Source organism: Suricata suricatta, chromosome 6 (genome assembly GCF_006229205.1).
Source record: "Suricata suricatta isolate VVHF042 chromosome 6, meerkat_22Aug2017_6uvM2_HiC, whole genome shotgun sequence".
Lineage (NCBI taxonomy): Eukaryota > Metazoa > Chordata > Mammalia > Carnivora > Herpestidae > Suricata > Suricata suricatta.
In genome coordinates, this window is record NC_043705.1 from 106,555,209 (window position 1) to 106,580,218 (window position 25,010).

General features: G+C 48.5%; 2 protein-coding genes across 11 annotated transcripts in view; one reads left to right on the forward strand and one right to left on the reverse strand.

Moving 5' to 3' along the window:
- Positions 1–817, forward strand: part of TNIP1 (TNFAIP3 interacting protein 1) — a 51,706-nt gene extending 50,889 nt beyond the window's left edge. For 6 of the 10 annotated variants that reach the window (XM_029943010.1, XM_029943019.1, XM_029943016.1 and 3 more), the window contains one exon: positions 231–817. In XM_029943010.1, coding sequence (XP_029798870.1) covers positions 231–283 — 53 coding nt within the window. In that variant the 3' untranslated portion in view covers positions 284–817. Of the gene's footprint in view, positions 1–32 lie in introns of all 10 variants that reach the window. The other 4 variants (XM_029943013.1, XM_029943014.1, XM_029943015.1 and 1 more) reach the window with 3 other exon arrangements.
- A 487-nt stretch (positions 818–1,304) lies between these two features.
- On the reverse strand, positions 1,305–9,621 carry GPX3 (glutathione peroxidase 3). The gene is made up of 5 exons (XM_029943028.1): positions 9,457–9,621; positions 4,631–4,784; positions 3,279–3,396; positions 2,740–2,839; positions 1,305–2,345 (listed from the first exon to the last, which is right to left on the reverse strand). The coding sequence occupies exons 1-5, from the start codon at positions 9,541–9,543 to the stop codon at positions 2,124–2,126; spliced, it is 681 nt and encodes a 226-aa protein (XP_029798888.1). The 5' UTR covers positions 9,544–9,621; the 3' UTR covers positions 1,305–2,123.
- Positions 9,622–25,010: the final 15,389 nt, after the last annotated feature.

A 25,010-nucleotide genomic window follows, 5' to 3' on the forward strand; every position in this document is an offset into this window, starting at 1 on the left:
CTTAAAGTCCTTAACATTTTTTTTTTATTTAGAGTCTACGAAAAATGACCGTCAGGGGCCTCAGTGAGACCAGATTATGTCACTTGGCTCCACCTTCGCCTTGCAGAGCCACCTGATCTCAGATTACTGAAAAACTAGAGGCCACGTTCTCCATGCAGCCAGAGCCCTGGCGGGATGGGAGGCTGATGGGCCACCAGCTCGTGCCCCAGCCCGATCTGAACTGTTTACAGGCTGGAGAGGCTCCACCCTGAAGGCTTCCATTTGGGGCCCTCCTGTGGAGTGACCGGAAGAAACTCAGCACCCTGCCGCCCGGTGGAGAGAGGCCTCATCCGACTTCGACCTACCATGCTTTGCAGAAGCACAGGGGGACGTCAGTCTCAAGAGTGGGGTGCAGCTGGGACCCCTTCTTTCAAAACTTCCCCAGAAATGGTTCCAGCCTCTCTGGGGACCACGTTCAGTTTTTGTGTGTGTTTTAATTTTTCCTTCAAGCTCCTTTGTAGCAGGGCCTGCCCCCACGCCCATCCCTTCCCCTCAAGGAGCTTCGAGAAGGGCAAGTTTGCCCCTGGACACAGAGGAGAAAGACGGGGTGTTCTACTGCAGGGCCCTTTGCCTCCACCCACGGCAGCCTTGCTGGTGCCACGGCAGCCTGGGATGAAGGCCACACCAGCCACATGTGCTGAGGGGCCCAGTGTGAAGCTACCAGAATCCTGGCCCCACAGCTGGAGGCTTGTGGTGTCAGAGGCCCAGATCAGAGTGGCTGGCTGTCCCTGGGCTGCTGTTTGCACGAACCTTGGACATAAATCCGAGTTGAAGATCAGTGTTCTATGACTTGTGTATTTGTATGACTGGGCAGGGGAGGGGGCTGCTTTCCCAGCCTCTTCCCTCTGTGCCCCGTGCCCCCTAGTCCCCAGAGCACCACCCCGACTCTCCGCAGATACCCCCTGGGCCCTGCCCACGTCTCCCCAAGGGTGGGCACCCAGGGCCAGTGGACAGAATGTGGGCTGAGAGTCAGGTGACCTGGGTTTCCATGACTGGCCCGTCTTTGAGCCTCAGTCTCCTCACCTGTCAAATGGAACACTTCATCTCAGCTCCAGCTGCCTGGTGAATTGTGGGAGGGAATGAGAGAGGATGTGAACTGCTTTTATAAACTCCCAGTGCTGACTTAGAGAATAGAGTAGGCCTAGGTAGAAACCAAACAGCAGGAGCCCAAAGCACTCCCTCTATTTCTTCTTCCTTCCTTCTGCTCCCTCTTACCCACCCCAGCTAGGGAGGCCCCGTGGAGGAAGCACCACAGTAGGCTCAGCTGCTGCAGAAAGGCCTTTACTGGGAAGATGGGTGAGTCTAACACCAAGAGCCAGGGTGAGGGCAGAGGGCATATCCTCCAGAAAAGCAGGGGTGGCATCCCTGCCCAGGGGCCTCAGCCTGAATGCACTAAGGGCTGGCCCTTCAGACAGGCTCAGGGGAGGTCCGCCCGCAAGGGCTTCGGGCCCCTCCTTCATGGAGATGCCATCCCTGACATGGGGGACCTGGCCCTTGCTCTCACATCCGCCTCGGCTACTCTCAGGGAGCACTGTGGGACGGGGCTTGGGAGGGCTCTTCAGGAAGGAGCGAGGCCGCATGATGGAGAGGGGCAGACTGGGCACAAACTTCTGGGCACTTCGGTGGGGATACTTGGCAGTGGGAAATGCTGGCCCCAAGGTTGAGGTCCAGTTTGGAGCAGAACAGTTGGATCTGGAGCTGGTTTTCACTCAGGCTCCTTTGAAAGTGAATGGTTCTCATTGGAACAGACCGGGAGAGAAAGGGGAGTTCTTCAGCACTCTCCGTAGCACACGGCTGTGGGCACACATAGGGTTCACGTCCCCCATGTTCACGCAGGTAGACACAGGTGGCTGTATACTCCCGCACACACATGGCCGCGCACACCTGTAGGCATGTGTGCAGACACCTACGTGCGCAGCAGTACAGACAACGATTGTACGCACACGTTTGTGTCAGGTTGGGGCCTTGTGTATTAGTAAGGGGTCTATGGTGGGAGTGTGGTGGGGTCGGAGAAATGGAGTCCTTCCTGAACTGAGTCCCTCCCCAGCCCCTGCGTGGTGGACATGGGGTGGGACAGGCCTGATTTACTTCCCCTTGACAGTCAGGGCCGCCTGCTGCCTCATGTAGGCCAGGATGTCCATCTTGACGGTGCTGACCGTGGTCCGGTGGTACCAGCGCATGATGGGTATACCGTCTGGCCCCACCAGGAACTTCTCAAAGTTCCAGCGGATGTCATGGACCTTCATGGGTTCCCAGAAGAGGCGGTTGGGTGAGCCCAGGAGCTCCGAGGTGGGTGGGCAGGAGTTCTGCAGCAGCGATGAGAGGAATGTCAAGCCTGTGTGGGGCCCTTCCCCCCCTCCCACCCTGGGCCTCCCTGGCAGGTAGAACAGCCTGGCACTGAGAAAAGAGCACCAGTCTGGGATGCCAGCTTTGGCTTTAGCAGGTTGTAAGACTCTCAGCTGATCACTTGTGGAGCCCTGCTTGGGCCTTATCTATAAAATGGGCTGTTGAGATCCTAGTGTCTGCAAAGTCTTATGGTTGGAATGATAGATGCCAAGAAATTCCCCCCAGCTCCTGAAGCAGGGGAGGGTGGCATGGGCCTTGTCTCTGCATGGGCTGGAGCAGGAGGGGCTGCAGCCTTGTCCAGAGCTGGCGCCAGCCGGGCCGAGACACTCCCACAGAGGGTGGTGGCACACTCACCTTCAGGAACGTGTAGAACTTCTGCTCTTTCTCCCCGTTCACATCCCCTTTCTCAAAGAGCTGGAAATTGGGGACGAAGCCCCCACCTGGTCGGACATGCCTACAGAAAATATTCTTATGTGGGTCCCAAGGAGATGGGCGTAGGGCCCAGAAATGACAAGAAGAGACCAAACAGGGAGAGGGGTGTTGGGAATCTGAGTTTTATTCCACACCAGGCGACTGGAGCTGATCTTGAATGGGCATAGGCATAGTGTGGGTCTGCGGGCTGCTTTTTCCAGCGTGGTACCTCCATAACCCTGTCCCTGCCTACACTCCTTCCCTCCCCCACGCCTGCCATCCCACCCTGCACTCACATGCGGTCTTCCCTGTCCCTGACCCCTCTCCCGTTCCTTCCGGTGAATGGGACTCTTGGAAAGGGAGCACAGTCCTGGGTGGCTAAGCATCTGTCATGAGTAGGGGCCACTGCAAGAAATGCCTGATGCCTAAGCTGAGGCATGGGGGGAGGGGGTGCTTTCTCGGGACACCAAGCAAGCACTCACTTGAGGCTGGGTAGGATTTCCGAGTTCTCTCCTGGTTCCTGTTTGCCGAATTGGTTGCAGGGGAAGCCCAGAATGACCAGACCAAATGGCGCAAGCTCTTCTTGTAGTGCATTCAGTTCTGGGCCAGGAGAAAAGAGGGCAGAGATGAAGGTAACCTGTCAAGGAGCCCCGCATCATCCGTACCACTCCACCTGCTCTCCCATTGTATAGCTGAAATCACTGAGGCCTGACAGGGCCTTGCCCAAGATCGCCCAGGGAGTGTGGCAGTGCTGGGATACAAGTCCCATCCTCCTGACTCCAATCTCGGTTGGTTGGAGATTTGGGGACCAGTGAGGGCAATACCCTTCCTCAAATCAGTAGTCAGTCAACTGCCCACTGCCACTGGGCCAGTCAGCTGAGGGCTCCTGCAGGACTGTCAGGAATGGGTTTCTTAGAGCAAGAGCCATACATCCAGGCAGAAGACAGAGGACTTCCTGGGGAGGGGGTGGGTGGTGGGTGGGGCTATCACAACCCTCCTGTACTCTGGCAGTTTGAGGACCAAAGAGAGGCCCTGGCCCAGCTCCCCAGTTCCCCCTGCATGCCTCCTCGCCTGCCTGGCCTCTCGTGCAGGGCCAGCACCCAGCCCGTCTCTTACACAAACACTCTGCTCTATTCCAAGGGCTAGACGGAAGTATTCTAGACAGAGCATCCAGTGCCCACTGGGCCATTGCGCCTGCTGTCATTCCACGTCCAGGAATGTGCCTAAACTGGGGGCCTCAGCCCAACTGCCTGCTTTCCAGAGAAGCACTAGGGCAGATTGGAAATTCTCAGCAGGATAAAGCTACCATTCCTCCAATGAAAGGACCCTTCAGCTAGAAAATCTTTTCCATCTCTCTGCTTTCAGAGCAGCTGAGTTACCCAGGGATGAAGGATAACTGGGAATCTTCTAGAACATGTCTGCAGGTGATCAGGCCTTGGGCTTATATAATCATCTTCACGAAAACATGGAACATAGGGGTCCCTGGGTGGCTCAGTTGGTTAAGCGTCTGATTTTGGCTTAGGTCATGAGCTCACGGTTCATGAGTTGGAGCCCTGCATTGGGCTCAGCACAGAGCCTAGAGCCTGCTTCGGATTCTGTGTTTCCCTCTCTCTCTGCCCCTCCCCTACTCATGCTCTGTCTCTCTCTGTCTCTCAAAAGTAAATGAAAACATTTAAAAATTTTTTTAAAAAAACATGGAACACAGTAGAACTGGGATACATGGTTTGGAATCTGATGATTCCCCTTTCCTCTTGCACCAAAAACGCTCCTGTGATTGAAATGTGTCCAACTGGCAGGAACAGCCCCAGAGTGGGGAGGGGAGGTGGGCTCTTACCAATGTACTGGCCTGTCAGGCCTCAGTAGCTGGCCACGTTGACAAACAGGATGTATTTGCCAGCATACTGCTTAAAAGGGATGTACTCCTCCCCATCGATGGTGAGGGCTCCATACTCATAGATAGTGCCGCTCACGCCGCCATGGCAGTCCGTCTGCAACAGAGGAAGACCGGTTAGAGCTGGGACGGAACCTGGCATCTCCACTTTCAAGATAATAAAAGATACCAATGAGGGAGAGTGACTTGCCCAAGACCAGAGTGGGCCAGAACTGAGCTCTAATTCCTTATACAAAGTAATGATCAATGACTTAATCATCTGGTGAGTGAAGGGAAACCTGGAGAATTACTGTGACCATTACTTGCTCCTCACATACCAATTCGCAAACATTTGCCAGGCTTGGAGGGAGACCATGCTGTGCTGCTGTTTGCGTTACTGGGTGCTGATGGGGGCTTCTGGCGTGGCCCCTGCAACCAGCCAGGCCGGTGATGATGTGGGCCTGAATGACAGCATTGTGGAGGAGGGACTGGAGAGAAAGGAGGAAGTGGCAGTGTGGAGAGGTGACTGGGAAGTCCCAGATCTGGAGGACTGGGAAACCGAGGCTGTAGCTATAAACAGGGAAGCAGGAGGAACCAGGAAGGGGAAAGGCATGCTGGGAGGATCTGGCGCTGTGGCAAGGGGAAAGCGGCAGTGCCTGGCACGTGTGAGCTGTTCCCCTGCGAGTGTGCAGTTGTGACGACCGCTATGCCTTCCTCTTTGCTGCCCCCCAGCCCAGTCAACCTCCAGAACAAGTAGCGAACAATGGGTCTGAGATGGGGAACCTGGAGTCCCCGTCCAGCGGTGCCACTAACGCCTAGCGTGGTCTGGCACTAGCCCTTTCTCTTCACTGGGTCTCAGTTTCCTCTTTCATAAGACAAGAACCTCGAACCGGACCAGCTGTGATCAACCCTGATGACTTGTCAGCGTCACTATCAGGAGAGGAGGAGTGGGATCCCTGCCAACCAGCACGACATTGCATGAGACTCCTCTCTGGGTCCACACTGGCTCTGGCACAGACTACGAAAATCTGGGTCTACTCTTGAAAAGGATGTCTTGGCATCAACAACACAATCAGCAGCGGGGCTGATCATGATGGGAAAGGAAATTGCTGCCACCACCGTAGCAGGAAATCTCTGGCCCTGATGTCATAGGAGAGGGGTCGCAAGAGAATAAAACAAATCATGTGCAAACCACCATTATAGTCCACTGTAGACCAGGAGAGACAGGTGGTTGGTTGGAGTTAGAGGAGCCAGTCCACACCCTCTCCTCCCCATTAACCAGGAAGGTTTCCTGTTGAGTCGAGGTACCTGGGCCCAGCTGGGCAAAGGGAGTCATCGGGTGTGGCCCGAGGACAGTACAGAAAAGCCACCCTCTGTCCGGAAGATGCCGCAGGCCTGCTGAGCCAGACGAGGCAGGGCTCCCTCCAACAAGCCAATCCCTGAGAGCTGCAAGCTCTCTTTTTGGCTTCGATGCAAATTCCCTGCTTCCCGTGGGTCTGATATTCCATGCCCTGTGACTTCTGGTGGGTGCTGGAGACAGGCTTGAGAACTAAGCTCAACATTCCTCTAGCCCCTGGGCCTCCTTGGCCCCAGTTGGGTCAGTTCCACCACAAAATACAGACAACCAAGACACAACAACCAGCTGACCACAGAGGTCTAGCAGCCAGAAGGCAAGGCCTCCCTACACGCCTCTCCACCTCCTTCCGAAACTCCACCCTACTCCAAAAACAAATTCTGGGAAATGGAGAGAACAAAAGCCAAGAGGTTGTCTAAATAATGAAAGCTTGTAAACAACAGAAGGATCGGCTTCTGGGCACAGCTTTGGGCTGGGGGTGGGGCAAGGGGAATCTCCTCTGTGACTAGGTTTTAGACTTTTGCTGGCTCTGGGGCTCCGGGGCCAGTGAGCCAAATATACTCTCTGAGCCTCCATCAACTGACAGGCGAGGATGTTACTACCTGCCTCCCAAAATGGCTGTGAGAATCTAGAGGCAGATCAAAGAAGGCTGGAAGGCCTCTTGGAGAGAAATCCTCACATCAGGGGATACTGCTTACTCTGCCTGCAGCTAGGGTAAAGGGCCCTGACCTTCCTACATTATGGTGAGGAGGGCCCTGATGTTCCTACATTATTGTGAGGAGGTCTTTGATGTTCCCCCAGGCAGTGCAAAGAAGATGGTACACTGTGCAAGGTGTCTCCAGGAGAAGGGATGATGGCAAAACTTCCAAGCTTTCTACTGGGGGCAGTGAGGCCAGGGTTGTGGATGCAGACTGATGAGGCTCAGAGGGTGGCCTATGGTGGTAGAAGCCATGGCCTGTACTCACCACTGAGCACTGCTGCCAAGTCCTTATGTGAGCTGTGAGCCCCCTCCCTCCTCTGGGCCCATGAACTCCAGAGCCCTGCCCCCTAAACAGGGAGGCCAGAGGAGAGGGTGCGGAGAGGCAGTGCAAGTGTCTCAGGCCTGCCACGGTTGGACAAGACAGGAGAATGCTGGCAGCTTGGGACCTGGAAGGGGCCTCAGCCAGGACGCCGGCTGGCTTGGGCTGCTGGTCTTGGATCTTTCTCCTCTTCCATCTACCCCTCCTGTCAATGCGATGCTCTGAAAGGAGACCTGGCCTGGGGGCAGGAGACCTGAGTTCTGGGCCTGGCCACGACTCTGGTATTGTGTAAGCAGTCCTTTCCCTTCTGGCTCCTCGCCTGTCAGATAGGCTCAGAGTCAGTGCTGTCTTAAGGGCTCGTCAGCTCTGTCAGCCTGTGGTTCCATGATTCTCTCTGCCTGCTTTAATCACCTAGAAACCAGCGGTTACTAGGATCCCATGCACGTCAGCAGCTGTGACCCTCTTCAGCTTCTGCAAAGTCCTTCTGCACAGCAAGTACAGGGAGCTTGGGTAGCTTTAAGCTGAACTGGAGAGGGGACACAGCCAGGAAAGGAGGATTCCCTTTGTTATCCACTCCTCCCTTTGAACTGGGAGGAGGCAGACATCCCTTTGAGACTGTCACCTATTGCCCATCCCATTCCTCACATGCCCTATATCCGATCCCTTGGCCCTGGAGTTGGGGGGTAAGGTAGGTGGTTGAGTCTTAGAATCCAGAGCTATGACATTTCAACTCTCTAAGGGCCTGGGAGGAGAGATGTGCATGTCCAGCCTGTCTTTAGCCAACAAGTCCTAGCTGGTTGCATCTGATAGGATCTTACCTCACCCTACAACTTCTCTAGACCATACCCACCCTGTTCTCTCCAAATCCACCTATTTCTCCTCAGAGTTTTGCAGACAACACACGGCTATGATGAGTTATTCATGGAGCCCATATTTTTTACCCCGGCCTTCTTGAGTCAGGGCCCAATATTCTCCCCAAACTGAGGGTAAAGGACTGACTCCATGGTGCCGGCCTGCCTATCCCTACCTCTACCCCTCACCACAATCCTGAAACTCAGTCCCATCCCTGCCCTGGAAAATGCCTTTCGAGTTAGGGATAATGAACAGGGCTGGATACAAAGGAGGAGGCATGGGAGAGGTGGCTCCATAGCCATCCAATTTCTAGGCTTACTCCAAAGAGAAACAGATGGAATAGGAGTTAGCTGAGGACAGGATGGGGGGATAGAAACATACAGAAGGAACCCTGTGCTTGGAATGGGCTAATTGAACAGTGGATAGGACTTTGGAAACAGATTATGAACTCCTAAGATATTAAAATAAAGGCCCAGAAGATTTTAGAGACACCGAAGCTCAAAGCTGCTCTTGAGCTTACACAATCATGTCGGAGGTGTGTGTGTGTGTGTGTGTGTGTGTGTGTGTGTGTGTGAGAGAGAGAGAGAGAGAGAGAGAGAGAGAGAGAGATGTAGAGATGTATGTTGGGAAGGTACAGACAGAAATCTCTCTCTTTGGGTCTATGCCTTGGCCTGGTTTCAGCCTCCCACCGTGGAGAAGGTCTACTGGACCCACTTCGGCGTCCCCTGTCCAAGGATAAGGACGCCGGGTCACCCCACTCCTGGCCTCAGCACCCCCACCCTAGCTAAGGCTTTGCTCAGGCCGCCATGGGCAGTGGGCGTGGCTAGTGAGGCTGCCCCAGGACTCTGCCCGGGCCTTCAAGGAACAAGCATATGGTTTTTGCAGCTTCTCCAAGCATCCCCTGAAACTCTTCAGCTTCACTGTGCCCCTGACCACCCCCCACGCCCGTCCCTGCAGATGGAGAAACTGAGGCCCAGAAAGGACGGAGGATCTAGTCAGGGTCCTGAGTGGTGTGCACTGCAAGTCCAGAGGGCTTTCTGTCACAATCTCTACATCCTCTACCAACGCCCTGGAATCAGGTGGGCATTTCTAGCTGCGTTAATTCTTGGGCTAGAAGATCCCCCACCACAGTTCTTGGAGACAGGGACCACCCAGCTCCCTCCCTTTCTCCTCGCCTGTCAGTCACCCCCGGGAACCTCCGCAGCCAACCCAGACCCCAAGTTTCTGCGCCCCCGCCCCTACAGCCGGACTGGAGGAGAGTAGGTGAAGACAGTCGCGGCACGCACGTAGCAAGGCGACTCAGCTGTGGGCCAGAAGGCGTCAACACGGCGAAAATGCCCCTCCTCCCTATTTATTCTGCCCGCCGGGGGTGCCCGGATCTCCCATAGATGGAACTGTGCAGCCCCGCGCTCCGGGTGGGGGTCCTGGCGGCGGAGAGGGGTCCGCGCATTAGGTGTTGCCCTTCTGGAGGGGAGCCTGGGAAGAGGGGTGCCTCGCCACCGAGAAATGGACACCTGGGGGCTCTGCTCATCCCGCCAGGCCCCCCACCCCGGAGGCTCACTCACCTTCGACTTCTCCTGCCCCCGGCTCGGCGGGACGAAGCCAGCCAGGAGCAGCGAGAGAAGACAGGACGCCCGCAACAGGCGGGCCATGGCGGGCGGTGGGGGGGGCGTCTCGGGCTCGCCAGAGACGCGGTCTGATCCCGGGCCACCGCCGTCTGAGGTGTCCGACGCTCTCGGCCACCTTTCAAGCCCTCAGCGATGACCAATCCGCGGCCGGGCCGGAGTCCCTGTAGCCAATCGCAGGGCGGCTGGCATTTCAGGGGCGGGCACAACTTACCCTCCTTCTCCTCCCCAGACTCCGGGTGACAGTGACATAAGCAAGCCTGGGCAGAGATGGGAGCTGGTCCTGGTGAACCCATGAGGCGCCCTGTCGTCTTTTGGCTCTGAAGTGCAGGAGGGGGCAGACACAATATCCTCCAGCACAGCCAGAGGAAAGGGCTTTATATAGCACTGAAGAACTAATGCAAGACGGCTCCGTCCTAGGAAGTATTTCATACTCCTAGGTTTTGAAACACCTGTGGTGTGCCCTCTTTCATCTTTCCCCCAGTCCAGTTGCGGGGATGTTGAGGATTAGAAATGTCTGCAAGATCTGCAGTGGGTCTTCAGGAATATTTGCTCCATTCAGACTTAGTGCTTAAGAAGCAAACAGTGGGTGCCCACGGATTTTTGAATGTGGCCCCCTCCTGGAGAGAACACTGGAATACTATTCCCAGATGATTTGGGGCCAGAAAATACGTTTACTCACTGTGTAGTCTTTAATGTGTTGCTCTCCCCCCGCTGGGCTTTGGTTTACCCAACTGCGTAATGATGGTTGTTGACCTCCTGAAGACCTTCTGGTTCTGGCTAGATGACTTGCTTCTAAAGTAAGTGACAGACCTAGAACTTGAGAGTAGGCCATAGTCACCACCTGGCACAGGGCCTAGAACACAGTTGCTTAATATCTGTTGCATTAATCAATCAAATAAATCATTTCTCTGCTTGGAGATAACAGGCGATGAAGTCAGGCACCTCTAGGTCTGGGCTGTCTTGGTATGATCCTGTTCATATTGTGTTGGGATCAGTCCATTCCCAAATCTGCCTCCCAGAGTCACCGGGGAAGCTTGCAACACAGATTCCCAGGCCTCATCTCATATTTACCCAAAGATACAAAAATGTCTGTCTGTCAGAAACCCATTGTTCATTATCATTAGTAGGCATCTGATGACCCTAAAAATATATGCCTAGCATCACGTTAACACCATCAGAGATGTCAGAGAGTCTTCTGGAAGTTACAGTCTCTGCCCTCAAGGTGTATCCAACAGATCCAGAACTGGGATGAGGCAAGTGGCACCCGGGGTCTTGGAGGCACACAGGTGGCACCTGAGAGTGAGTGTCTCCTTAAATTTTGTACTCTGTGTGCCTGCCGTGCCTCATCCTAGTCCCAGACCTCTTTGGGAGAAATAAGAAGAAGCCAGAGGCCCGAGGCTTATTATGAACCCACACACAAGTTACTTTCCTTCTGGGCCTCAACCGGTGTTTGGCAGTCTCTCATTGATGGTCCCTGTGTCTCTACAGTTCCGAGGGTCTAAGGAAAGCCTGTGCCTCACCAAACTCAGGAATACTAGCTTCATGGACAGTGGGCCGGGGGTCAGGGGAGCGCGGCCTGGCCCTGAGGATGGCCTGCATGTTGCTTTCAAAGGATGGCTGAGACTTCCCACCAAGAACATGAAGCCAAACATAAAAACAGTACGCCTCCGACTTTCACCGCCCACAGTTTTAGCTCATTTCGTTGATTTGTTCCCAGAACCCTATGTTTTGAAAGATGTTATTCTCCACTGAGCTGTTTCCTCTTGCCCTCAGGTTGAAGTCCAAATTCCTTAGTGCTTCAGACAATGTCCTCAAAATCCAGCCACACTGCTCTCTCTGTACTGAGTCTGTTTTCAGTTCTTCCGATGTGCCATTCTCTCTTACCTCCAGGTTTTGTCTAGGCTGTTTCCTCTGCCTGGAACACTCCACATTCTCTCCTTAACTGGTTCTCTCCTGCCGTGTTTCAGGTCTCCACTTTTGTTCAGGTCCCCTTGCTTTAGTATTATTCCTAGAGTGTCTGATACTTTCTAGATCAACACTTTGTTGTCTTTTATCATCATTTTTTGTTTACTTTCTATACTCGGTCACAAGGTCAACAATGGCTTCATTCCCAAAACTTTGCACAGGACTTCCTATATGGTAGATGCTCAGTAAATATTAAATAAATGAATGTTAAATAAAATGCTACTTAGCATATGGAATAAGTAAAGCTTCAGGTCAACACGTGCTAACAGTTTGAGCAGACAAAACTGGTCTGATTCTGGCTGCTAGTACAATTTAAGACATGGGAGTTACTGAGTTACCACAGGAAAGTAAATGATTTGTATTGAGTTTCAGGAAAGGAAGGGTGGAAACAGATGCTGTAGAGGAATCATAGCCCAGTTGTGTTTCCAGCCTGAGAATGTGCTCTACAGAGTCCCAGACAAGTGAGCACCCAGTGACTCTTCATCATCTTTTTTGGAGACATAGATAGGGAGCTTACCATTTGGTGAGTAGATAGGGACTACAGACGACTTAAAGAAGGTTTCTGAGAAGTACTAATGCTCTCTGTCTCTGAGGAAGGTAGAGCATGAGTTAATAAATAAAAAGGGCTGTAAAAAGCCCAAACAATGGAAGTCAGCCCTATCACTGCTGAGTAAGCGCTGGGCTTGGTGGTGGGGTCAGCCAGCCCAACGGATGGATCCGAGGAGGGCAGCAGAGGGGAGCCTCAGCCCCCATCCCCTCAGGGCCAATTTCAAACAGCGGCCCTCTTTTGCAATCAAGAAGGGATTGCAGAGCCCAGGTGTGGCCCTCTTGCTGCTGGTTTCCTGAGTAATTGGCTGATCCCATCTCAGAGTCAGCCTAGGGACAGGGAGCTCTTCAAGAGGAGCGGTAGCTGGAGCCTCTACTTTTGAAACCAGGGCCGTTCAAACTCTGGGCATTAGTTTCCTCATTTATGGAATAAGAAGTTGGACAAGTTGATCTTCTTGTTGGACAGTAAGAGTAACAGCCAGCATTTACCCAACATCCTGTACGTACCAGGTATTGCTTTAGGTGTATTCACTTTTTGAAAAATCCTTGCAACCTCATGAAGTAGGTAACATTATTATCCCCATTTTGCAGATGAAGAAACTAATACATAGAGAGGTTAAGTAACTTTGCTTAAGGTCATGCAGTTTGATAGATGGTAGAATGAGGATTCTGACCCAGGTATTTTTGTCTCCAGAGCTCTTGCTTTAATCTCTAAGGCTGTGTTGTCCAACAAGGCTAGTGAGTGCCTGGAATGTGGCTAGTCCAAATTGAGATGTGCTATGAGTGTAAAATACACACTGGTTTTAGAAGACAGTATGAAAAAGAGAATGTAAAATACCCCAATGCATGTTTATATCATTACATGTTGAAACTTTAATATTTTATATATTGGGTTAAAGAAAATATATTCTTGAAATTAATTTCACTTGTTCCTTTTTACATTTTAAAATGTGATAGAAAATTTAAAATTACATATTATAGGTGTTATATTTCTATTGGACAGTCCTGGTTCAGGCTGTATAATCGTAAGAGATTGGTAAAGCATTATGGTTGTCTGGGAAATCTAGGCTGATCTCCTGGGGCGCCTGGGTGTCTGGGCTGGTTAAACATCTGACTTTGGCTCAGGTCACGATCTTATGGTTCTTGAGGATGGGTCCTGCATCGGGGTGGGCTCGAGCCCCACTTCCAGTGAGTCCCAGCTCTCTCTCTGCCCCTCTCTCACTTGGGCCTTCTCTCTCTCTCTCTCTCTCTCTCTCTCTCTCTCTCTCTCACTTGGGCCTTCTCTCTCTCTCTCTCTCTGCCCCTCTCTCACTTGGGCCTTCTCTCTCTCTCTCTCTCTCTCTCTCAAAAGAAGGAAAGAGAAAAGAAAAGGAAAGAAAAGGAAAGAAAATGAAAGACAAGAAATCCAGGCTTATCTCGCGTCGGAGGTCCCCAAGATCACCTCCAGGTTCAGTGATTCACAAAGAGGACTCACGGAACTCAGCACATAGTCATACTCATGCTATGACTTATTAGAGTGAAAAGTCACAAAGCAAAATCAGCAAAGGGAAAATGTGCACTGGACTAAGTCTGGAGGAAACCAGGCACAGGCTTCCAAGAGTCCTCTCCCAGCTGAGTCACAGAGTATGTGCTTAGTTTCTCTAATAATAAACAGTGACAACACATGTACGATGTTTTCTCCCAGGGAGGCTCATTAGAGACTCAGTGCCCAGGGTTTTTACTGGGGGCTGGCCATGTAGGCATCCTCTGCTTAGCATATGCCAAAATTCCAGACTTCCAGAAGGAAAGCAGGTGTTCAGCATATACCACATTGTTTGTATAAACAGTGTGGGCACAGTGACCCACTCTTATCAGTTCTGGGAATGGTGGAAATCTTCCTGAAACGGAAGTTCCCAAGTGCCAACCCAAGGGCCAACTGTGCAAGCAGATTTTTCTAAGCACAGCAATCCTGCTATGTTAACTCATTTCTGCAGATCTCCCAGTTAAACTTTACCAGGATGCGGCCTGGCAAATACCAGGTTTGTTGAGCTTACCTGACACGGAAATTAATGATTGCCACTCACTCCAAAGCCTGCTTAGTGGAGGGAGACTTGTAAACAGATGGAGAGCCCCTCCAGACTATCTCATTCAACTGCCCTTCAGCTGAGAGCTAAGGCTCTGAAAGGCCGAGCGACTTGTCCAGGGTCCTCCAGCAAATGCCGGCATCTGCAAGAGTCACGCCTAGGCTGAATACAGCTCCAAGCTTTCTGTCAAAATGCCCCCTCCGTTCTCCTGGATGTCCTTATATGTTGCTAGAACCCAAACTCTTTCTCCCATTTCTTAGTAGTAGTGAGCCCTACCTATGTCTCTGCCAGCCTCACCCCACCCACTTCCATCCTTTCTGGGTTATTGTTGGGCTGGGAGACTAGAGTGCAGGAGAAGCAATAAAAAACCTTCATAAATAGTCACTTAACAGTGAACAGCCCACATCCTACTTCCTGTGGGTTAGCTAACAATGCACAAGGGACTAGAAGGAACTCATAAACTCTAGAGCAGAACAAGATGGGGGGTAGCCTGTCACCTCCCCTCTCTCCTCCCTCTTCTCCCACCGTGATCACAGCCAACAAATGGCCAGGTCAGGTCTGTATCATTCCTACCCTTTCCCCAACTCAGAAGGCGGATGCCAAAGGGGCTTGGGAGGCATAATTGAGAAGGCTTTGGAATGAGAGTCTGGAGTCCTGATCCTATCTTAATATGTCCCACAGACGAGTCCCTTTCCTCTCAACCTTGCAGTCCCTCCAACTCAGAAATGAGGAAATCAGAATCCTGGGGTTTTGTCCATCCCACACAGTCTATGAGGGTGCAGTTTCTCACCCCAGGGGAGGAGACCTGACCCCGGGGGAGGAGTCCATGAGGATAAACGCGGTGGTGCCCAGGAGAGTCTGCCCAGACAGGGGTGAGGTACAGGGTGAGGGTGGACTGTGGGTAAATCACATCATCTCCTTCTTTGTGGCTACCATCACCCTCAAACGGTTATTTTGATTTGAAATCAGCTTGCTCTGACTTAGTTCAGAGTCTGCTATTTCCACTGCCATCCACATCCCACATCTCTGGGGCCCTCATCTTATTAAGACACACTCCACTACCACCTGGCTGGGTAACTTCAGCCCAAGCAGATCCACCCCTCTAGGGTGTGACATTCCCCTGGAAGATGTTAAATGGGGTTCACACTTTCAGCCCTGCTTGCTCAGTAAGCCTTTTCGGGGAACGCTGATAGAGTGTTGGAGCAGAAAGAAACTAGAATGTGAACTCTAAGAACTGAGGAGGGTTTTCTTTTCCCCTTCCAATTCATTCTTTGTCTCCAGAGCCATGCCTTGTCAGTGCGTTTTCCTCATCCTACTGAGCTCTTAAACTTACTAAACTTAGTATTCCCCAAGCACGTTAGTAAACAGCAGGTGTTTGTTAAGCACTTACTAAGTGCTACCCACTGTGCTTACTGCTGAGGACTCTGCGACTCAGAGTGAACAAGAAGAGACTCTTGCCCGCAAGAGGCTCACGATCTGGTGGGGACGTGAAAACAGACCAGAGGTGCAGGGTGATGGATACTGTCACAGGGGAGAGTGGCAGCACAGAGATGGAAACCTAACTCAGATCAGTGGCCACATGGCTGGCTCCCAGGTGGACGTAACTAGTAATCTGGGCAGGAGAAGGAGGACTCTTTCATGGGTGAGACACGGGAGAGATTGGGGCGGAAGGAACCACTGGATCAAGGCTGACGGACCTCTTCCAGCTTCTATACTCTGTGTCCTTCATAGCTAAAGCAGAGAGTTCAAGGAGAAAAGTGACTCAAGGTGAGGCTGGAGAGGTAACCAAGGGCGGATGGAGATGGGCTTTGATGACCTTGGACTTTATCCTGAGGACATCGGACAGAAAAAGCCTCCTTTCCCACATCGCTTTGTTTTGTTATTATTTAATTTCTTTTCATAGTTTTAAGTGATCTCATTCATTTATTTTTTATCTACTTATTTATGGTCTATTCCATTCTCCTCCCAAGTGGAATGTAAACAACATGGGTGGGGGCCAGGATTAGGGAGAAGGGATGGGGTGGAGCGGGAAAAGGGAAAGGCAAACATGTTTTAAATACCCATTGTGTGTCCTAAACACAGCGCGAGGCACCTTCTCATTTGTGTATTCTTTGAGGATGCCCCGTTATGACCCCCATTTTACAAGCGAGGAAACTGAGACTCAGGGATGAATTACTTGCCCAAAGTTATTAAGTGTGTCTAATGTGAAAATGGATCCTCTTTTCATTATGGAAGAAGGGGTGATGGAAGGGGCGAGGAGAGGAGAAAGGAAAGAGGAGGAGAGCCATCACAAGGAGAAAGAAGGAGGGGAGGAGATGGCAACGGGTCCAGAGCTGTTCTTGCATCCCAGAAGGTCGACGGGGGCATGTTTATGAGAAACCTCAACATTCAGAAGGAGCATGACCTCTCAGCCTGCCTGTTCCTGCCCCGTGACTGCTCTTGGCTATAAACAGCCTGTTTATTAACCCCAGGAAACTGGCTCCTCTGCCACTTAGCTTTATCTTCTGGGATGGGCGGGCTTGGAGAGCAGGGGGCCCCTGGCCAAGAGTTTCCAGACTAGGAGGAGCAGCGGTTAGAAATTCAATGATCCTTAAAGAGCAGGGTCAAAAGGAGCCACAGTGAGCACACATTCTGTCTACATCCACCCCCTTGTAGATTTTTGCTCTAAGCTGCAAGGTGGGTTAATGGGCCCTAAGAACCCTTGGCCCAATGGTTGCCACTTTAAGGGAATTAAAGCTTGACTCAGCTCATTATTTCCCCTAATGACCACCATCATTAGAGCGCTGTGGTGAAATCAAATGAAATAATGGCTATAAAGGCACTTGGCAAACTGAACCCCCCTGAGCATTTGAGAATTTGTTCCCAGTCCGGTCCCTTGTGCCTTCCTAATCACCACACCTCACCCACCACGTGCTTACCACCAGAGACCAGGGTTCTAATGGTACTCATCTACTAGGTTGTTGGAAGAATTAAATGAGATACTTCTTTGAAGTTGAGTGCTGTGCCTGGCACCTCCGTGAGCTCAATCAGGGTTAGCTACACCTGTGCCAGGTGTCCCTTAGGAAATTTCATCAAAAACCTCCCACAGCCACAGGGGTGTCTGAGTGGCTGAATTGGTTAAGCATCAGACTCTTTTTTTTTAATTTTTTTTTAATGTTTTTTATTTATTTTTGAGAGACAGAGAGAGACAGTGTGAGCAGGGGAGGGTCAGAGAGAGAGGGAGACACAGAATCCGAAGCAGGCTCCGGGCTCTGAGCTAGCTGTCAGCACAGAGTCCGATGCGGGGCTTGAACCCACACTCGTGAGATCATGACCTGAGCTGAAGCCGGACGTTTAGCCAACTGAGCCAGCTCAGGTCATGATTTCATTTTTTTGTGAAATCAAGCCCCATATCCAGCTTTGCACTGACAGCTCTGAGCCTTCATGGGTTTTTTTTTTTTCTCTCTCTCAAAATAAGTAATCTTATAAAAAACAATGAAACAAGAAACCTCCCACAAGTGACCTGGAATGGGAGTATTTCTGAATGGGGCACAAGAGAGGCGGCTGGTACGTGCTGGGGCTGGAATAAGAGGAAGCAGGCTTCATAGACAGTGTGGAGGACTGGAATGAGAATACCAAGAACCCCGTGGGATTTCTGGGAAAGGAAGGTATGTCCAAACACAAGAACTGGATGAGAAGTCTGAGGATATTTACAACTCAGAAAGAACAGAACAAACACCGTCTAGTTCCAAGGCAAATGGTAGGACGTGGTGACCTTTCAAGGACACAAGAACTTGTGGCCATAATTGAAAGGTGTTGAAAACTAGCTGAGCTCACAGGGCTCATCCTGCTGGTCGCTGCTGGGGAGTCGGCGAGTGTGGAGGATCCCCGCCCCCTCTACCTTGCACCTCCAGAAACTTCTCTCAGTGTTCCCAATAATACTGCCCTACCTTGAGTCTTAGAATATGTCCTGTCTCTTCCATTCTCTCTTAGTCCCACTGGATCTATATATTTTTTAAAGATTTGAGAATTTTTATTCACATAAGTAATACATGATTACACTCTTATAAAATTAAAACTTGATAACTAAGGTGACAATCCCATTCGACCCTTTCTGCTTTCCATTTTTGTCACAACTCTTCTCCTGTAGCATAATTAGCAGTTGGTTTATTCTTCCAGAGTTTTCTCTCTACATACACACACATGCATCACTTAAAATATATATGTGACCGCATTTTTTCGGGGGGGTGGCCTTTTTTGTGTAAGTATTATGACACATTATTTTGCTACAATTTGCTTTCCTCATCCACCATATGTTTTGGAAATATGTCCATGTTAGCATTTTTAATCGACTTAATTATTAACCACTGCACAATGTGGGTGTTTTGTGGTTTATTTGCTCGCTCCTCCCCTCACCCATCCTTTCACTGCCACAGATAATGCTGCCTGAACACCCTTCACCCACCTCGTGTATGCGCGACTTTATTTCTCTGCGACAGAAAGCTGGCAGTGGAATTACAGGTTATTGGGGTACAAATATCCCCTGCTGAATCAAGTATAAATTCTCCCTAGGCAGCTCCCGGGGTCCCATCTTGTGATTCTCAGGTACCATATCTAAAGCACCAGCTTCCTACTTACCTCTAGCTTCCCAGGGAGCGTCTCCAGCCAGAGCTCCCTCAATCTCACATAAAAAAAGTGACCTCATCGCTTCTTCCCCTGCTGCAGCCTCTCCTCTGGAATACACATTCACCTTCTCCCTGTTGCCCAAACATGGAAACCTTAATCATACTCTTCTCCTCTCTCCCCCCAACATCTAGTGAGATGTCACATCCTGTGGGTTTTATCTCAGTAATGTCTTTTGGTCCTCCTTCCTTCACTGCTTATCTTTGGCCAGGATTATTGTAACAATTCCCTAACTAGTCTTCTTATGCAACCCAACAATTCAATCTTTATAAGGCACGGGTCATGTCATTCTCTCTAGTAGGTTCCCCCTGAATATGAAATCCAGTAAGATCTCCTTGGCTCGCTCTTCCCAGACTTCTCTAATCTGGCTCAGCTTTCCTCTTCTAGTTTTGATCTCTTTGGATTCCTCCTCTTTCAACCCCCAGGCACACTGATCCCCTTGCATTTACAAATGTACTTGTATTTCTGAACTCCAAGACTTCATTTCCATGTTTCCTCTCAAAGAATTCACTTTCTGAGCTCTGTCTGCTGAAGGTCCATCATCCCTATTAGGTCCTGTCAAACTGATATATATGAAGGATGTGATTTCCAGTGTTCTCCCACAAATAGCCAGTTTCGTAGCTCTCTGGCCATCAATTTTCTTTCCTGTGAAAAGGATATAATCCCTTCCAAGTCTATGGGGAATGTCTAATGCACGCATGTAAAGCACTCAGCATGGTGCATCTAGCAGAGGAAATGGTAAATAAATCTTCCCTCTTACTGATACCATGCCTCTTTTATAAAGCCATGCTCAGCCCTTCCGCAAAGCAACGTTCTTGCCTTCCTGGACTCTCTCTATTCCGGTGGGCATTTAGTCTTTCAGTTATTTACATATAAATATGTAAATATTTATATGTAAATATAATGCCCCCCTCAAGGGCAGGGCTCCTCCTATTGCTGCACAGTGTCCCGGCACAGTGCCCAGAACTGAACTGAATGGAGGGAGAATGCTTCACTGTTGTCAGCTTTGGAAGTGCAGGGGATGCAGCGAGCCAGCTCTATGGAATCAGAAGGCAGCTTTGAATCCCACCCGAGCACTCACTGGGTGGTAAGAATCTGTACACTTACATCACTTACTCTCCCCACACGTAGTTTCCTTACCCAGAAAATGAGGAAAATATTAATATCTACCTCACAAGCTTGGGAGGAGCTTATGTATGCCAAAGACTTTTCTACTCGGTTTTTTGCTTTTAAAACTTAGCTTGTCCTCTCACGGTGGCCTGCTTCCCTCTTGTGGCTAAAATTCAAACTGCATATTAAACTCCTAATCTAGAAACCAGAGGTTTATCTCAGCATTGTTTGGATCACTGAAAACTGAAAACAAACCAGGCCTCCAAAAAGGAGTTTGGCTAAATACATTGTGCTACATCCATACAGAAAAATATTATCAAGCCATTTTAATATAATGAGATAGATGTCTATGGTATACTGTTAAGTAAAACTCTAGCTACATGCCAATTTTTCTAAATATCTCTATACATATGAAAGGATAATCCATTAAATGTTTAAATAGTGTTTACACTGGGTGGTGGAATTCAGCTTCTTTTCATTTTCTTCTTTACAATTTTGTGTCTGATTTCTCACAATGAGCAGATATTTTTGCTATTAGAAAAATAGAGCTCCTTTAATTGTGGGGAAACTTGTCAGTAAAACCAGATACCCATTAGTACCTGTTTTGACAAGCAAATCTGAGTCAGGGAGTACTCTGAGTCATATATTTAAAAGATATTTCAGGATCCCTGGATGGTTCAGTTGATTAAGCATCTGACTCGTGATTTTGGCTCAAGTAATGACCTCACTGTTCATGAGATAGAGCCCAGAGTTGAGCTCTGCACTCAAAGCCATGGAGCCTGTTTGGGATTCTCTCTCTACCTCCCTCTTTGCCCTTCCCCTGTGTGCACATTCATCTTATTAACAGACCAAATCACAAAGACCATGTGATCATATGTATAGATGCAGTAAATACATTCAACAAAATTCAGCACCTGTATATGATAAACACTCTATAAAAGGCAGGAACAGAAGAGAACTGGTACTTCCAGACAATGGAATGTATTCAGCACTAAAGAGAAATGAGGTATTTAAGCCACGAGAAGACACAGAGGAACTTTAAGTGCATATACCAAGCAAAAGAAGCCAACCTGAAAAGGCTATATGCTGTATGATTCCAATTGTATGACATTCTGGAAAAGCCAGAACTCTGGAGATGGTAGAAAGATCAGTCAGTGTTTGCCAGGGGCTAAGGGGAGGGAAAGGCGAATTGGCAGATAACAGAGGATTTTTTTAGGACAATGAAACTATTCTGTATGATACAATAATGGCGGATACATGTCACGGTAGATATGTAAAAACCTATAGAATGCAGGGCATCAAGAGTAAACCCTATAGATTTTGAATGAATGACCTGTTCCTGTAAGTTCATCAATGGTAACAAATGTGCCACTGGTGTAGGAATAGTAATAACAGTGAAGGCTGTGCATGGTGTGAGGACTCTCTGTACTTTCTGCTCAAATTTTCTGCAAACCTAAAATTTCTCTAAATAATAAAATCTATTAAAAATAACTGGTATGTCAATAATATTATACATAATTTTATACATAATATTATACATAATATTATACATAATACAATAATTATTAATACAATGAAATATTATCCAGTGACAAAAGAAATGCCTTATCAAGCCACACAAAAACATGGATGCACTTAAATGCATATTGCTAAGTGGCCGGAGGCACGCTGCAAAGGCTACATCCTGTAGGATTCCATTCATAGGACTCTGGAAAAGGAAACTGTTCAGGCAATAAAAATAGCAGTGGTTATCTGAAATTTAGAGGGGCCAGGGGAGTTGAATAGGTGAAGCACAGGCGATTTTTAGGGTGTGAAACTTCTATGGGATGGATATTAAAATGATGGCTGACTGTGAAACTGTCAAAACCCATAGCACTTTAAAGCACAAACCATGAACTTGAATGTAATGAACTAAAAACATAATTTGAATGGTAGGAGGATTTTCAAAATGGAGTTTAGACTTTGACAAAAGAATCTAACTGTATTACATATGTATAAAGTGACTTCACTGCAGGGGGTGAGGGGGATAGGTGTTGGTCTAATTGGCCATTAGGAAATGAGTGGAAGAATAAGAGTGGAGGCAAATAATAATGAATTGAACAACTAAATAAATGAGTGGCAGTTGGGGAGCCAGGTTTCTCACTGTCGCAGTGACACAGTGGCACATTACAGATAAGCACGTGGGGAAGGCTAGGATGACCTATGTGATAGTGGACTAGAGCTAGAGACAGTGTGAAGTCATGCTCAGCTTACTGTAGAAGCAGACAGTACACAGATATTCACAGGTGTGTGCACGTAAGGAGGTGGTATAAACACATCTAGTTCTTTCCTCTCTCAGCTGACAGGGCCTAGAAGCCGTGACACCGCAGTAGCAGCAAGCATACCCAGCACCAGATCTGAGTTTCATTTTTATATAACAGCTTGAGATATAATTCACATACATATAATTCACCCTTATATGTTTTTAAACATTACTGATTTTGAGACACAGAGAGAGCGTGTGAGTCTGCGAAGAGGGGAGGGGCAGAAGAGAGGCAGACTCCACACTCATCACGGAGCCCAGTGCAGAGCTCCATCTCATGACCATGAGATCATGACCTGAACTGATATCAAGAAGTGGATGCTCAACCAACCAAGCCATGCAGGCACCCCTATAAAGTATATATTTAAATGGTTTTATTGTGGTGCAACTATCACCATAATCATTTTTAGAATATTTTCATCAGCTCCCCCAAAACTCTGTACCCACTAGCAGTTACTCTCCATATCTCCCCAACCTTCTCACTTCTAGACAACCACCAATATACTTTGACCCTGAATGTGTCTAATCTAGACATTTCATGTAAGTGCAATATTGCAATGGGTGGCCCTTGTCCCACTTAGCTTAATGATTTTTTCTTTTTCTTTTTTTTTTCACATTTATTTACTTTTGAGAGACTGAGTATGAGCAGGGGAGGGGCAGAGAGAGAAGGAGATGCAGAATCCTAAGCAGGCTCCAGGCTCTGAGCAAGCTGTCAGCACAGAACCCGACACAGAGCTTGAACCCATGAAACAGGAGATCATGACCTGAGCCAAAGTCAAATGTTCAACCAACTGAGTCACTCAGGTACTCCAAGGTTCATCCATGTTGTAGTATGTATTAATACTTCACTTCTTTTCATGGTAAATAATATTCCATCAAATGGATATGCCAGCTTTGATTTTTCATTCATCGTTTGTGGACAGTTAGACTCTTTCTTTTGGCTATTAGGAAAAGTGCTGCTATGAACATTTGTGTATAGTTCTTGTATGGACATACGTTTCCATTTCTCTTGGGTAGATATCTAGGTAGATACCTCCAAAGTAGCTGTACTATCTTACATTGCTATCAACAAGAAGTATATGTGGGTTCCAGTTTCTGTATATCCTCTCCTACATTTTCTGTTGTCCATTTATCAGATTCTAGCCACATGATGGGGTGTGACGTAATATGTCATTTGATTTGTATTTTCCTGATGGTATATTTTCAAGGGCTTATTGGTCATCTGTAGATCTTCTCTGAAAAAACATCTATTCAGTTAATATATCTACTTTTAAGTTGGGGTATTTTTCTTTTTCACTGGGAATCTTCATATATTCTAGATACAAGACCCTTATCATCTATATAATTTTCCAAAAATTTATCCAACATCGATTTGCTTCCTTTAAAAAATTTTTTTTTAATTTTTTTAAATTTTTATTTTTGAGAGAGAGAGAGAGAAAGTGTGAGCAGGAGAGGGCCAGAGAGAGAGAGAGGGAGACAGAATCTGAAGATAGGCTCCAGGCTCTGAGCTAACTGTCAGCACAGAGACTAATGTGGGGCTCGAACCCACAAACCGCAAGTTTGTTTTCTTGACAGCATCCTTTGAAGCATGAAAATTAAAATTTTGATAATATCCATTTTTTACACTGTTGCTTATGTTTTTGGTGTCGTATTTACGTATCTAGGTTATGGAGATATGCCAGGCAAGCTGTCAGACTGGGGATTATGTCACCATCTTTCACCACAGATGTCAGTCTTCTCACTGCCGGAGAATTAGGCCAATGTCACCATTTTAGCTGTTGTGACATTAGTGGTACTCTTCTAGAAGCAGCCCTAAATAAAGTGACTTAATACAGAACGATGCAGGGCGGTGGCTCCAGGCCCATGCCTTGTGAGTATGAAAAAGACGTCACGTGTGCAACCCCCACAGTCCTATCTCCTTCCATCAAAGCCCTGATCACAGTGAATCGTTCCCTTGTCTAATCACAATGGGAACTCCAATTCTACACTTGAGAAATACGAAAATAGCTAACATCTTATGAGCACCATACACATATTATATTGTATAATCCTCGCAATAACCCAAGAAGTCAGAGCACTCTTCTAATTCACAGAAGAGACTATAAGGCTCAAAGCAAATCCACAATCCAGATCTAGCTGGCTCTAGTGTGAGAGCTCTCACACCTCCTCTTGTAATCTGCTCTCTGTATTCCTAAACCTCTCTTAAAACTGCTCTCTGTATTCCTAAACCTCTCTTAAAACTCCGCTCGCTCGGGACCATGGGGAGGGGAAGGGGGAGAGAGAGTTGGGGATCGAGAGGGACACAAATCAGAAGAGACGACTGAATACTGAAAACTAACTGAGGGCTGAAGGGGGAGGGGGACGGGGGGAAGGGGGTGATGGTCATGGTGGGGGGCACTTGGGGGGAGAAGCACTGGGTGTTATATGGAAACCAATCTGACAATAAACTACTTTAAAAAAACTCACTTCAGAAGAATGAAGTTCCATCTTTAATTAATAAATAAGGAACAAGTTGATTTCTAATGCCACAGATACTCACATAGAAATTTACAGCAGATCAACTGCCCACCAACTAAATGGATTTTATTTGTAAAAAGGAATGATTCTCTCTGAAAAATTTTCTAAATTGTAAAATCCTTATTAAAGTATTTCTTACTATTCTATCACAAGGTGAAATATACAGAAATGGTGCACAGTACATCACACCCCCAATCATACTGTTAGGTTATAGAGTAGTTATCATTTTTTTAACATTTATTATTTTTAAGAGGTGGGTGGGAAGGGGCAGGGGGAGATGGAGATGCAGAATCTGAAGCAGGCTTCAGGCTCTGAGAGCTGTCAGC